The sequence below is a fragment of the Hyposmocoma kahamanoa genome, unplaced genomic scaffold (assembly GCF_003589595.1).
Source record: "Hyposmocoma kahamanoa isolate Upper Pololo Valley unplaced genomic scaffold, ASM358959v1 92, whole genome shotgun sequence".
NCBI lineage: Eukaryota > Metazoa > Arthropoda > Insecta > Lepidoptera > Cosmopterigidae > Hyposmocoma > Hyposmocoma kahamanoa.
Genome location: NW_020654748.1, coordinates 7857761 through 7871943, shown reverse-complemented (window position 1 = coordinate 7871943; position 14183 = coordinate 7857761). Strand labels below are relative to the sequence as shown.

At 33.9% G+C, this 14183-nt stretch overlaps 1 protein-coding gene across 2 annotated transcripts in view; it reads left to right on the top strand.

The window, feature by feature from the left end:
- LOC113236545 (antichymotrypsin-2-like) overlaps positions 1–6200 on the top strand; it is a 22297-nt gene extending 16097 nt beyond the window's left edge. The window contains exons 9-10 of one of the 2 annotated variants that reach the window (XM_026472672.1): positions 2659–2774; positions 6093–6200. In XM_026472672.1, coding sequence (XP_026328457.1) covers positions 2659–2774; positions 6093–6104 — 128 coding nt within the window. In that variant the 3' untranslated portion in view covers positions 6105–6200. Of the gene's footprint in view, positions 1–2658; positions 2775–5061; positions 5083–6092 lie in introns of those variants that run through there. The other variant, XM_026472673.1, reaches the window with a different exon arrangement.
- The last annotated feature ends 7983 nt before the right edge of the window (positions 6201–14183 follow it).

Sequence of the window (14183 nt, the reverse complement as noted above, 5' to 3'; positions counted from 1 at the left end):
TACGAAAAGATTATTTTTACTTGCTTTAGTGTAGTTGATCTTGTAGAACAATATTCACTTCTATGAATCTTTTATGATTGTCAACAAAACGCGATGTTTCTAAGCGATTTTTTCTTTTGACAGTATTACAAAACCTTTATAAAGGTATTTATAAAAGTAATAGTGAGCGTATTATGCAATAAAAAACTTTTCAAAACCCTAGGTCAAAAAAGCAATTGAAAAATCCAATTTGTCGAAAAATACGTTATTCTTTACAATTATATGGAATGTGTTATATATGACTAGAAAGGTAGATAAATTCCCTACCATATAAATATAAGGAATATTTTAATGACATACCTAACTTATGTTGAAAGAAATAAAATTTTCATTACAAAATTGAGGTTATTTCTTCACGCCACATTTCACACAATGATTTCACTGTATTCTATTGATAGACGGCACAATACACATACACATCATTGAAGTACAGTAGTTTACGCGCTCATTTCAATTGTTTTTATCATTTCAGAACACGAAATTACTTCACAATGTTTTTTTATTTGTCAACAAACAAAAACTGGCTCGTGCGCAAATTAAGACTATTTATTGTATCCAGCGTTGCCAATTTGTGGGTAATTCCCCAAATTGTGGGGAATTTCAACTAGATTGGGGATTTTGTGGGGATTATGGCTATGTGAGGAAAATGTTGAAACATTTTTCATTTTGTTATCAATTGCTGTTGCATCGCTAGTTTGATCGTTACTGTTAGAAACACTGTGATGGACTATATCGACGTGATTTTCAACATCGCATATCCCTCGTATTATTAACAAGCAGCTTAAATATAATTATTATTAGAACACTTGGTTCTGAATTGTAAAATTACCAGTCGGTGCGTGTTGAGTTCGCGATTTTTTCTCCCGCTTAGGCCAGTCCCCGGTATGAAGCAAAACGAAATCAGCTATTGGTAAACAAAGCCGCGCAGTTAGTACTTCCACACCACAACTTACCACTCGTCAACTTTAAATATTAAATATAGGTCGAAACTCATCTCAACATTAACATAGTGTCATCAAATGCACAACAAATAATCGATTTACTTAATTTTGTAAGGCAAAGAAAAATGAATCTTTTTTCAAAGACTGATTACAGATTAATGTTGAATCTAATTAAAATAAATAAACGATTTAAGGTCATCTAATTTTATAATTAGTTTTACATTTTACATCCACAGCAAACGTAAGAGATTATTACAATTTGATTTTTCTTAATTCCTTATTATATTTTTAAGCGATGTATTTCTAATTAATAATGAAAACTCGAAATGTGGGGAATTTGTGTGGAATATGAACTTTGCTCTCCCCAAATTCGGGGATTTTAACCGTGATTTTTGGGGATCTTCAACAATTGGCATTGGCAACGCTGATTGTATCGAATGATGTGACTTAATCTCCAAGGTTCACCACCTCCACCAGATCTTTTAATATTCTTTATTTTATCCATTTTGCATGAACTCTTACAACGTCCAATAGAGTAAAAACCCTAATTGTAGTATTTCTTTAAATAAAATCTACTGAAGACGCGCTATAACGTGTTTGTCATAAGTACAAACACTACAGAATGTCTATAAATTAAATATTTCTAGAATAAATTTAAGAATACTAGTTTTTAGAGTATTAATAGACTTTACTGGATGTGTGTAGAACTATTTTACTAAAAATAATAATCAGTTGTTCTACAGAGAACTTAAAATAATGAATAATCTCAATACAGAGTACTAAAAAAACCGAGCTCAAAAGTACGTGGAATTACGTTTATTTGCTAAGTTTCATTGAAATATCCCCTAGTTCGCCACTATACAGGACTTGATACTGGAGATAATAAAAATAGGTTCTCTCTACAACACTTCTCAAAGTATATCGAGAGAAAAACGCCTTGAATTGGAGAAATAGCAGAATCAACTAATAATTGCTAAAAGTAATTGCTCCTAAATTAAAGTTAGGCGCTATTTATAACAATGAATCTTCATGCGTGAACAGCCATCCTTTGAGGTGGATGATTTTCTTTAAAATTAAATGGGACCACTAGGGAAATACCCCCTTACCAACAAAAAAAGAATCATGAAAATCGGTTCACAAATACCGGAGTTATCGCGTAACATACATACAAAAAAAAAAAAAGAACATACAGTCGAATTGAGAACCTCCTCCTTTTTGAAGTCGGTTAATAAGGACTATAAGAGCAAATCTTAAAAGAGATTACACTTAATTAAGTTGTTTGGTATTAAGAAGGTTTTAAAATTTTGACTTGAGTGAAATAAGTCTATAAGAACAATTTCTTTTTTCTAAAACCATTTATAGAGAACTATTATCTAAATCTATACCATATTAAGACTGTTTATAGATATAACAATTTTAAGGCGTATAAAGTGTGCTTTAGTGTGCTAAATTGGGCCTTGGGTAGTCACTAAAGCAAAACACAGTGGTACTTTTTTGAACCTACGCACCATTAACACAGCAATATTACTCGAAATTCTGAATAAATTTATAAAGAGATCGGACAAAGACTTGTTAAGTACCAGTTGATCGGGCAAAGAGGATTATATACTCGATGACTGGGCAAAACAAAGCACTCAATAATTTTATAAGTAATAACAAAGTCACTTTATTATTCCAGCTTTCACGTCAGACAGAATAACAGGGGGACCAATGCAGTTTATAGCAAATCATCCGTTCGTCTTCCTATTAAAGGCAGGGCAAAACACTCTCTTTAGCGGAGTTTTTCTCTTCAAGGTACTCTTCTATGGAAGCATGTTATTATTACAATTATTTATTTTGCACTGAACAAATTACAATTTTGTGCCTGTTTAAAATGCTTCTTTCTTCTTTTGGCTTTTCTGTGCTTATTAGACGCTGCAATATTTTTATAATAAATACTATTATAATCAGTTTTAGATTATTTCCTGTTTAAGGACTTGCATGGATATCCAGCAAATTTGATAAATGTCGACCAATGGGTAATCTGCATGTTTATTTGATAATATTATTGTATTTTGCGCCTCGATTAAGAAATTACAGCTCACGAGCCAGTCCACTGAGATTTGCATAGTTTTCAATCGTAATTTTTTTTTTCAATTCACTCCAATCACGTGCCAATTCAGCATTCGTAGCAGTTTTACCAAATGCGGCAATAACTCAACCAAGTGATTTCAAAGCGGACCACCCGTTTGTCTTCGTCCTGAAAGAAGGAGAAAACTATCACGCACTATTGTATTGTTAATGGCTTTAATTCTCGTTAAAATTTTTAATTGGCTTAAACGTTTATATCTATAGCAAACTATAAATCAAGCATTTGCGGCGAAATTAAATAAATAAAATAAATTACTTATTAAAAGAGAGTTTCCATCAGTAATTATGTAACTTTCTGCTCTGATTCATCTTTGGAGATATTTTATACAAATGAATAAAATATGTTGCAGTATTTTACAGCACTGGTGCTAGTGGATCATCTATTCCTCTTCATCTTGGTTTTTAATCTATCTATCTATCCAGCAGTGCACCACAATGGGCTAGCAATATCTATGCAAAGAGTCAACAAACAAGCACATAGAAGAATTCGTGAGGTCCACTGGTTCGTTCCGTGGCTTGGTTTTCATAGCATCTGGCACGGTTTGCTAGAAGACGTCGGGTTCGAATTCGGCCGTATCGAAAGATTTTTTTCTAAGTGTTCGATCTTTGTATTAATAATTATAACAAAATAGTATCTATCATATAGCTTGCGAGAACCAAGTCCCTTCTCGGATCCAGTTTGTTGTATCCTACCATATCCAATACAAACAAGGTTGGGTACATCAAGGGATAGAACAGGTATACACTACCTAAAGTCTCAGATATAGATATCAGGTGATTTTTTTCTGGATACGCTCGAGCATGAGACCGTACTTGGCTTCGTGCGGAGCCCACGTGACAGAGTTAGTCTGTGACTCCGTATCGAAGCGTTGTACAGCGTGATGATGACTGATATTCGTAAAACTTTCTGCATGACGAGTCATAAAATCCAGACTTCGATACGCCTTCTTGCATATTATATTCACTATATGGTCCCGTAACGTAGTAAACTCTGAATTCAAACCTTGCCCCCATATCTCGGAGCATGCGCGTAAGTTCCATGAGTTCACCTTTTATTCTGTATTTATACAGATGCGGTAGTCTTGAACGGATGAATATTATGATTAAATATATGATTAATTAAAGCTTGTTACTTCGTCTACATTCCACACCGAATGCATGTACTGAAAAATGACAATGCCAGATAAAGTTACTCAATCAAACGTGGATCACTCTCTTCTTTGCGATCAGAAATTAAAAGGACTTAATATTCAACAGAATATGCAATGAACTATATCAAAGTCCTCTATGAATAAGTAAAGTATTTCAAAATTATGATGATAAAGATTTTGACGGGAACTGCTTGATTGTTTTGCCTCCGTAGCCGGTTACCATGCTGGTCTGCCACGCACAGATCCCGGGTTCGATTCCCGGGCAGAGAGAAATCTTTGTATGACCTACATTTATTTCTCTCATGAGTTTGGGTGTAATTTGTGGTTGTCTATATGTGTGTCCATGGCCCCCGCGACACAGGGTTTCCCTAGTGCGGGGCTATGAATGTGTGCGTAAAAAAAAAAGAAACATGATACTTTAACACTTTTACCGTAATTTAATTCAATGTTAACAATACAAACTGTTGTAGCCAAGCATTTCCTTTCCTATCGCAATTTAATTTTATTTTCTGACATCGAATACTATTTTACTTTAATGCATGCTTGTTAATATTTGCTGTTTAACATTCCATAAACGCATCGAACAAATAGATTAAACCTTATTTCAATCATTTACGATATTCTGACAGTTATTTTTTCCTTAAGGCACCGTAGGCTTTACAATGCGTCTCTAAAAATCAGCTATCCATACAAACGCTTAATACACAGCGCTGCAACGACACCATGAAGCTGTAATTAATTATTCTTTAGAGCTGTACAAGTCAACTTGCACGTAATTTTAAGGGAGAAATTTGTTGCAGCAATAGTGGAGAAATGAAAAAATGCATGCACTATAATATAGGAAAATTAATAGTTATTTGTTACGCAAGCCTGCGAAGTTACGAGGGTTTCCAGTCACGAGACGCAAAACAACTTTGCTGCCGAGCGAAACACACAACTTTTCACCTCACTATAGCGAGGAAAAAGGTAGAAAGAACAGATGAACTATAACAAATCAGTTTCATTCATTCATATATCAAAAAGGGTACATTAGTAAGTAAGTAAGTAGTAAGTACTATACTAAAAATTAAAATTATTTAATAAACAAAATTAGTTATCGTTATCATTTTAATGTCAACAATAATAAGAATAAAATATACAAACAGATTTATATTACATAAATAATGTACGACAAATCGCGTAATTGAAGGTGTCATTATGTTTTTTTTTTCATCGAAAGAAAAATTTAGGTGCACGTCAAGTTACAATTTCAAAATCCTTTTCCACGCTAGCGTGAACGCTTTTGCACGCAGATTTCTAATGGGAAAGAAAGCCTTTCCAAGCTAGTGCGGTGAAAATATTTATTTATTTCCTCATTTTGTCTTTTTAACTAATAATGTTTACTAATAAGGTGCCTCTTACTTCGTAAACTTGTGACAACTTAATTTAGGCAAATTGGTATCGTGGTTGCGTAGGCTTTGAAGCGTGAATGTGTGTGTGAGGTAATTGGGGAAAAATTCATTGCATGCCATTGAAACATTTGCCGTTTAGACATAAAACACATATACTCTTTTAGTGGAAAATAATCTCATATTCCTTTAATACATTTATTACTGAACACGAGAGAGAAAATTTTATTCAAATATCTCTAATAACAATCGAATGGAACTGTTCTCATTATCAATTAAAAAAGCAAATTGAATTCGTATATTTTAATGTTGAATTATCAATTTTCCGTGTGATTGAAATAAATACTTCAAAACGTCCATTTTGTTTCGCACTACATGCGCACTACACTTTAATTTTACTGTAGCTGATATTTTGATATTGACTCTTTGTTTTTATTTTTCAGAACGAGAAATAATCCGCTTATTTTTAAGACACATCCAAATACACCGATTTGACAAAATCAAATGCCAAATTTTATGTTCATTGTCAATAAATATTTTCAATTACACTACTACTTTTGTTTTCTTTACCTTTACGCACGTTTACTTTTACGTTACTTAAAATTATTTTGCCAGTTTCCTAAAAACAAAATTAAAAATTAAAAGTTTAACAATTTCCTGTTCAAGCTTCAAGGCCCCGCGTACACAAAATTCCGTACGTATAGTCCATTTCACATAGGATTGATATTGTGACATTTCAAATTTTTACGTTGCATGCATACTATTTTTAACTAATCTCTCAACCAGGTCCCAAAAATGTTTATAATATACCATACCAGTAAATTTGTTATAATATACCAAAAACAAACAATATTTGTTGCAGTTGTAATTTTAAGTAAAAACTGCAGTGTATTAAGTAGATTGAAGATAAAAATAATAGATAAAGATAAAAATAAATTACCCCATCTACTTGATGCGTAAAATGAAATATTTATCCATAGAGATTTACGCCATAATAGAATCACTGTTTATTGAAATTACTGTTTATTTTTTAAACATTTCAAAATGTAGGTTGTCTCGTGCTTATTCTTTAAATATCTAAAGTATTTAAATACGGAACTACCTGTAGAAACACAATTAATAATTTTTTGAGGCAATAATTTGTAGCAAATACTTAATAAGAAATAATTTGTAGTCAATGTTCTCAAACTTCAAAGGGAACGTCCACGTCATTCTTTAGTTTAGCTAAATAAAATTAACACCCTCAATTCCAATTACTGCTTATAAGTATTTTTGAATACATGTAAAGTACGTTTTTTTTTGGAATATCAAGTGACGGGACGAACAAGTCGTGCGCCTGATGGTAAGCTACACGCCTGTCCATAACAGTTACAGTGCCACTAAGACCTTTAAATTGCAAAGATCTGAGGGGCAGTGCCAGTGTGCCCGTCACCCAGAGACATAAGTAAATGAGTCTCATGTGCCTGTAATTTCACCAGCACCCTTACCCTTCAAAATTGGAACACAGTAATGCGGACATTACTGCTTGGTGGCAGAAATAGGTAAGGTTGCAGTACTACCCTGGACGAACTCTTTCACAAGGAGCTCTACTGCTATAGAAGGTAGGAAGGACGTAGGTATATTGTTTTGATATAAAATTCAGGGTAAGGTTTTCTATCGTTATCGTTCAAATTCAAATTCAAATTCAAAATAATCTTTATTTCATAGGTAAGCATTATTACACTTGAAATCGTCACAATATTAAACTCTACCGCTCATTCGTAAGGCAGATTCCCCTGAGAAGAATGAGCAAGAAACTCTAGGGGTTGCTCTTTGTAAATAACATTTACAATATATTTTTTTTTAATTTGAAACATCAGAGATCGAGACTACCTCCATGAGCTAAACGGGTTACTACCACGGATTTTTGTCATCCAAGTACCTACGCAGAAGTTGTATAATAACCTTTAGTATAAAGTTTTTGTTTCACTATAGTTTTAAACCTCGTGAAAGGCAAATTTTGTATATCAACCGGAATCTTGTTATAGAAGCGTATACTTTAATGATTAAATGATTTTTTGACTTTGTGAAGACGACTATCAAGAAAAGCTAGTTTATTTCTATTCCTCGTATTAATGTTATGTCTGTCACTATTTTTCATAAATAAATTACTATTCCTTTTAACATAAATTACATTCTCATAAATGTACTGGATACATACAGACATAAATGTACGTTAGCCAAAACATCGGATAAAAACATTTATGAGCGTAATCTTGTACTACGCACTCTAGATATTCCACTCTCCGCTGCATCCTCTGCGAGAATTCGCAATCGCAGTTAGAGCATGCAAGCCGGAAAATAGTATTTTTATTTTGTTATGATTATTGTGTTACTGCTCCTTATTGGTTACAACTTACTGTAAAAAAGGCGTTGTAGCCTAATGGTTTGACCTACTGCCTCTCAAGCAGAGGGTCGTGGGTTCGAATCCGGGCTCTGAGTTTCTCGGAATTTATGTGCGAAATTTAAATTTAATTTGAAATTTAGCATGAGCTTTTCAGTGAAGGAAAACATCGTAATGAAACTTGCACGTTGAAGAAGGTTCACAACCCTCGGAAAACGTGTGAAATCTCCAACCCTTATTGAGCCAGCGTGGCGGATTATGGCTTAAATCCTCGTCTGAAAGGAGACCCGTGCCCGGCAGTGGGACGTATAATTGGGTTGACGATTGTTACAAGTTGTGCATTTCATAGCAGGCGAGTTTACCAAAATATTATTTATCAAATACATAATATTTGTCTCGTAACATGTTCTCGTAATTTATCTCGTTCATATGTAACTCAATACCAGCCGAACTGAGTTACACGCGATAATGGATGGATAGCAACATATCACCTTTTGATACTTAAGATTTATATACACTTCCGTGCTGTTGTCTTTTAATTTTTTTCTAATATTGTAGCGTCTTGCTAGTGGGCGGTGTGTCTTAGGGGTTAAAGTATGAAATACCATACTAAAGTTCTGACCACTTTGCAATAAACGTGAGTTCAAAGTTCAAAAGACATAAATCTTTTCAGTGTAAGATTTAGTTCATACATTTTTTCGAATAAAATCTTAAGGTTTCTCAATTTAAAATTCTAGCGATTTTAATTAGTTCTTTTTATGAAATTTGAAATCAAGCCTAAGTTGTTTTCATACGTAGGTAGTTTTGTAATACGAATTCCGACATGGTACGAATGCAGCGCAAACGACTCGAAACTTTGACGACGTATTTATTTATTTATTTATTTATTTATATATATAAGGTACAACTGTCTTAATATAGTCATAGTTCTACAAAACTGTATATACAGTTTGACTGTAGAATCAAGAAGACATACATTACATACATTACATACATTGACCGGATACAACAAACACACTATCCTGATGGTAAGTACGTGCACCGTATCAAAACAAAAGTATCCATTTAATGTACCTACCTTAAGACATTGAATGCGTAATGAAACAGATAATTCTGAAAAATTATTGCAGTGGATGCATAGTGGATGGCGAGAAAGCGTCACTCGCGCGACAATTTCCGATCGGAATTACTCGGTCGTTGACATGAATTTGAAACTAGCCTAAAAAATATAATCCTATACAATTTTCAAACTTTTAATTTGAACCTCAGATGCCAATTATCTGAGGTTGAAATACAAATTTTGGTTAAAGTCACCATGTCAATATGGGAAAAATATTCAAAATTTTATATGAACGCGGAAGTCTTTCTAGACAGAAACTAAAACAATAGGTCAAAGCCTTTTATTAACATTAATGTTAGTAAACTTATTTGTACAAAACAATTTTGGAATGTTCCTACTGTCATATTATGAGCCGACCACGTGAATACTTTGTGTGATAATACGTAAGACCTCTAGTTTATCGTTGTGGTATTGTAGGTATTTGTTGCGGTTTGATAGGAATATTATCTTAAATACCATAAATACTCAAAAATTATATCTTCAAAGCTTCTGAAATTAAAACACCGTAATTTCAACGGAGAAGGCGGTTTTAAGCTTTCATAATCGTGGAATCCAGTCATCAGCAAATATAAACGACATCAAGTATCGCCCGACAAGTCGCCGGATGACGTGAGTGTTGTCTGCCGGTCCAGTGACAACTCTAGTGCACAAATAATCTCTAATCTTTGCATAATGAGGGTTCTTGTAGCTTGAAACTACGTACTCCTTACCATCTTCTCTCTCATCAGGAAACGCGCTTACTTTTCGTAACTCTTGAAAGAGTTCTAACTAATATTTACTATTGATTTAGTGCCCAATATAGTTTAATTTCCTTTTACAAGCTATTTTTCCCACTTTGACAGACAGTCACTTAGGAAATGAAACTATTTTTCCGGATTTAAATCGCGTATATTTGTTTTTTCAAACAAACCGACGTTTCGGGCCCTTTACAGGTCCCATGGTCAACCGTGACGCGATTTAAATCCGGAAAAATAGTTTCATTTCCTATGTGTAACAATCGCGAAAACCTAAGAACTCGATATAGACAGTCACTTATCACGTCTGATTTCCAGACATTTGCACATTCTACCGCACTGATAGTGAACCTCTGAACTTTGCTATTCACTTATCCCACCACTAATTATGCATTATTTCATATTTTTTTCTTTCTAATCATATTTATTAATATTTCCTTATTTCCTTGGGCCAGTGTCAGTTTCGATGTATGTCGTCGATTCAATACCGGACTTTTATTTATAATACGGACTCCTCTCAGCTTTTTGACCAGAGTTGCGTAAGAGAGGTATTTTGTTACATACATATCTAATTATTTATTTATTGAACATTAGTTATAGAGCCATCAGCTTAAACAGGTATGAAATAAAATTATGAAACTCAAAATGTAAAAATACGTGAACTAAAAATGTTACGATGTAAAAACTGTAACTACTAAACCCGCCATTTTTTTCTTCATTTACTATTTTCTTCTACAATATATTCTTGCATAGAGTACCTATGCTTTAAATTACTCCTTTTTTTTAGTAATGTTTTCCATTGTAGAAAAGGCAAAGGCACTAGTGCACCATACAACCAAGTTTGAGAGTAATTTCTTTATTGGGTTACATTACCTTCGCAGTAGAAACATTTCTGCTCCTGGCCGATCACATTTTGGGTCCTCATTTCAAATTGAAAGTTCACAGTTGGAGTTTCGATGCTCATTCTTACTCTGCCAATTCCTCAACATTCGAGTACCAACCTTGCAGACCTTTTATCTGGCCAACGCTCAAGATGATGAATAAACATAAATCTGTCATAAGTAATACGGACTTAGGTACTTCTTGTATCAAACCACATATATTTATGGTAGAATTCGACCTCCGAGCGCAAGTTGCAGGTGTACCGACTGCTGCGTTACAACCGCTAGCTTATCATCAACCATCGCTACGCCGCCGGCCTCGCTGTCTCTTCAGCAATCTCTCTACTCTACGGTCCTGCACTTATTAGTTAGAATTCTTTCAGGAGTCAGGAAAAGGAAGGACTTTTCAAAGCAACGCGATTACGCGTTCGTTGCGTTGCATCTCATTAGAGACAGATGAAGATGATAAGGAGTTCGTGGTTTCACACTATAGTCTGTACATATTATCAGAGTCAAGGTTATATACATAATAAATAAATGATAATTTTGTTTAAATCTGTTTTTTATCTCAGGTTATCACAATTGATATGTTTTTGCAACTATTCAGCATTATGTTTATTATAATTTGAATTTGACGAACCTAACTTACGTAACTTGACTTAATGAATACAATATGGAATGGTTCACAATGTCACAATGTAACTCTATATAATCTCAGTACAGAGTACTAAAAAAACCGACCTCAAAAGTACGTGGAATTATGTCTATTTGCTAAGTTTCATTGAAATATCCCCTAGTTCGCCACTATACAGGACTTGATACTGGAGATAATAAAAATAGGTTCTCACTACGACACTACTCAAAGTATATCGAGAGAAAAACGCCTTGAATTGGAGAAATAGCAAAAACAACTGAATAATTGCTAAAAGTAATTGCTCCTAAATTAAAGTTAGGCGCTATTTATAAAAATGAATCTTCATGCGTGAGCAACCACCCTTTGAGATGGATGATTTTCTTCAAAATGAAATGGGACCACTATGGAAATACCCCCTTTCCAACAAAAAAAGAATCATGAAAATCGGTTCACAAATACCGGAGTTATCGCGTAACATACAAACAAAAAAAAAGAACATACAGTCGAATTGAGAACCTCCTCCTTTTTTGAAGTCGGTTAAAAATACAACGTGAAAGTAATTTGAGTATCACTAATAAAAAATATGTTTACTGTAACAAATACATATTTTTAAATCGAATATATTAAATTAATATAACAAATTATACTTGTAACATTTTATTTTCAATTTCATTAGTCGAAAACATAAAGTGCCAGTCTACAACCTGACTTGTTAATTTCTTGAAATTGTAGAAGAAAAAAAATTAATTTGTCACTTCTTTGAAATTTACTTTCCGTTCGTTTACATCACTACTAAGGAAGTTTTACAGTATTTACTGACAGAATGTTCGATGCCAATTAAGAAGTACATAATTTGACCGATATTTTAATAAAAACGAGTTAATGATTTGATTATGATCTTATACTGGATTTATTAAAAATAATTTCATAGATTATTGCATTCTCTTATCGTATCGATGGCACAATATAATGCTCGTCATCGCGGTGAAAGGATTTGCCAATCGGCATAAGGTACTTCTAATTGTAGCCCAGAGAGCGCCAGAACGTACAGGAAAGTAGGGCGGGGAGGCTCCTTTCGTGCACCCCAATTGTATTTATTTTGAAGTGTAAAACGAATAATTGTTTTTATTAGGGTATATTCCTTACCAATAGGTCCCAAATATGTTTATCATTGAGAATGGAGTATTTTTTTCTCTCGCCCACCTTATTATCTGTTTGTTAATATTATGCGAACATATGTTCACAGTGGTTATCATTAATTTATGTTCTCTTTCCATTATAGTATAAAATTACTTACTAACTTATGTGTTAAAATTGGTTTGGCAAATCTAAAGTAGTTTTATACCACAGAACAATAAATACCTACAGTGGAAGTGGTTAGCGTCTGACGCGTGCCAACTATAAGGTCTCGAAAGACCTATCTGAGCATAGTCCGCCATTTTCGCTTTGTATGGTATGGTTGTGTCATTCTTTCATGCAATGTCTATACAATCCTAGAAAAATGCCTTATTGTGCTTTTTTGGAATGCAAAAAAGATAGCCGCACCAAAAATATTTTTCGTGGTGGTATTTCATATTATCGGAATATCTTATGTTAATAAATTTTCAATTTTCTATTTACCGTAATAACGACTGTAAACTGGCAATCGGTACTATCTCAATTTTGACAACTTTACAGGTGAAGAAAAAAATTGTTTGCGTCATTTATATGGTATCTGGTTTATTAAATAAAAATACGTAGGTTTTAAATACTTTTATTACACAAGTATGTATGTACACTACGTATTTTTGTTTAATAAACCAGATGCTATATAAATGATTTTTTCTTCACCTGTAAAGTTTTCAAAATTGATATACGTGACGTTACAAGAAACGTAAGTCAGTTGCGCGCGGTAAGCCAAACTAAACGCACGTGTAGTGGTTCATAGGTTCGTGCGCACATCGTTCATGTCTAAAATTTGTTCAACTAAGGTCAATGGCAACTACCCTCTTTTCTCATGGCGGAAAATAGTGGTGGAGAAGGTGACAAAAGTTAATCTGATATTATTGAGGAACGTGAAAGAGAATTACAAAGCATGGTAGATTGGAATAGAATGGAGACAGATACAGTTATCGAAAGAAATGCCAGAAACTACACGGAAAAAAGAACACGCGAAGAAGTGAAGAAAATACAGAGGAAGAGTTTTCTGCGGTTACTAGAAGGAGACCAAAACGCAACTTTGAATAAGCAATTCTTCTATTAATCAGACCAGAGCCAGTGCAAAGGCTAAATCCAATACTGAAATAGAAGTTAAAGTATACGTTACATCGCATCGCTTTAAAAGCTGCCCAAACAAATGGCGCTAGCTAAGCTATTAAAAACAGAAAAACTAGACAAGATCTTGAGAAAATAATATAAAAATCCGTGCAAGGTAAAATAAATTTAACATTTGCAAATTGCCAAGCGGTTTAACGACACACTACGCCGCCCTTTGCCCCGTCATTCACCATCGGGCGCTTGTAGATCTGAGTCAAATTTTCTCCGCCTGTTCTAATTTCATTCATATTAATTCACAGCGCGCGAATTGAGGGACGCAGGAGGCGACCCCTACATCTCTCCTCGAAAAATCTAGGCTAGCATTGAAATACCTCGCCTTAACCAATCCGCCCTGGCAATAGTAGGTATTGTAGTATGTTGAACACCGCCGACCACGAGACAAAAAGATAGACAGGAATGCAAAATCTGCTTACGAACAAATAGGTTATTATGGTTAACTCAATGACCTAGGTGAGGTATAGAGATA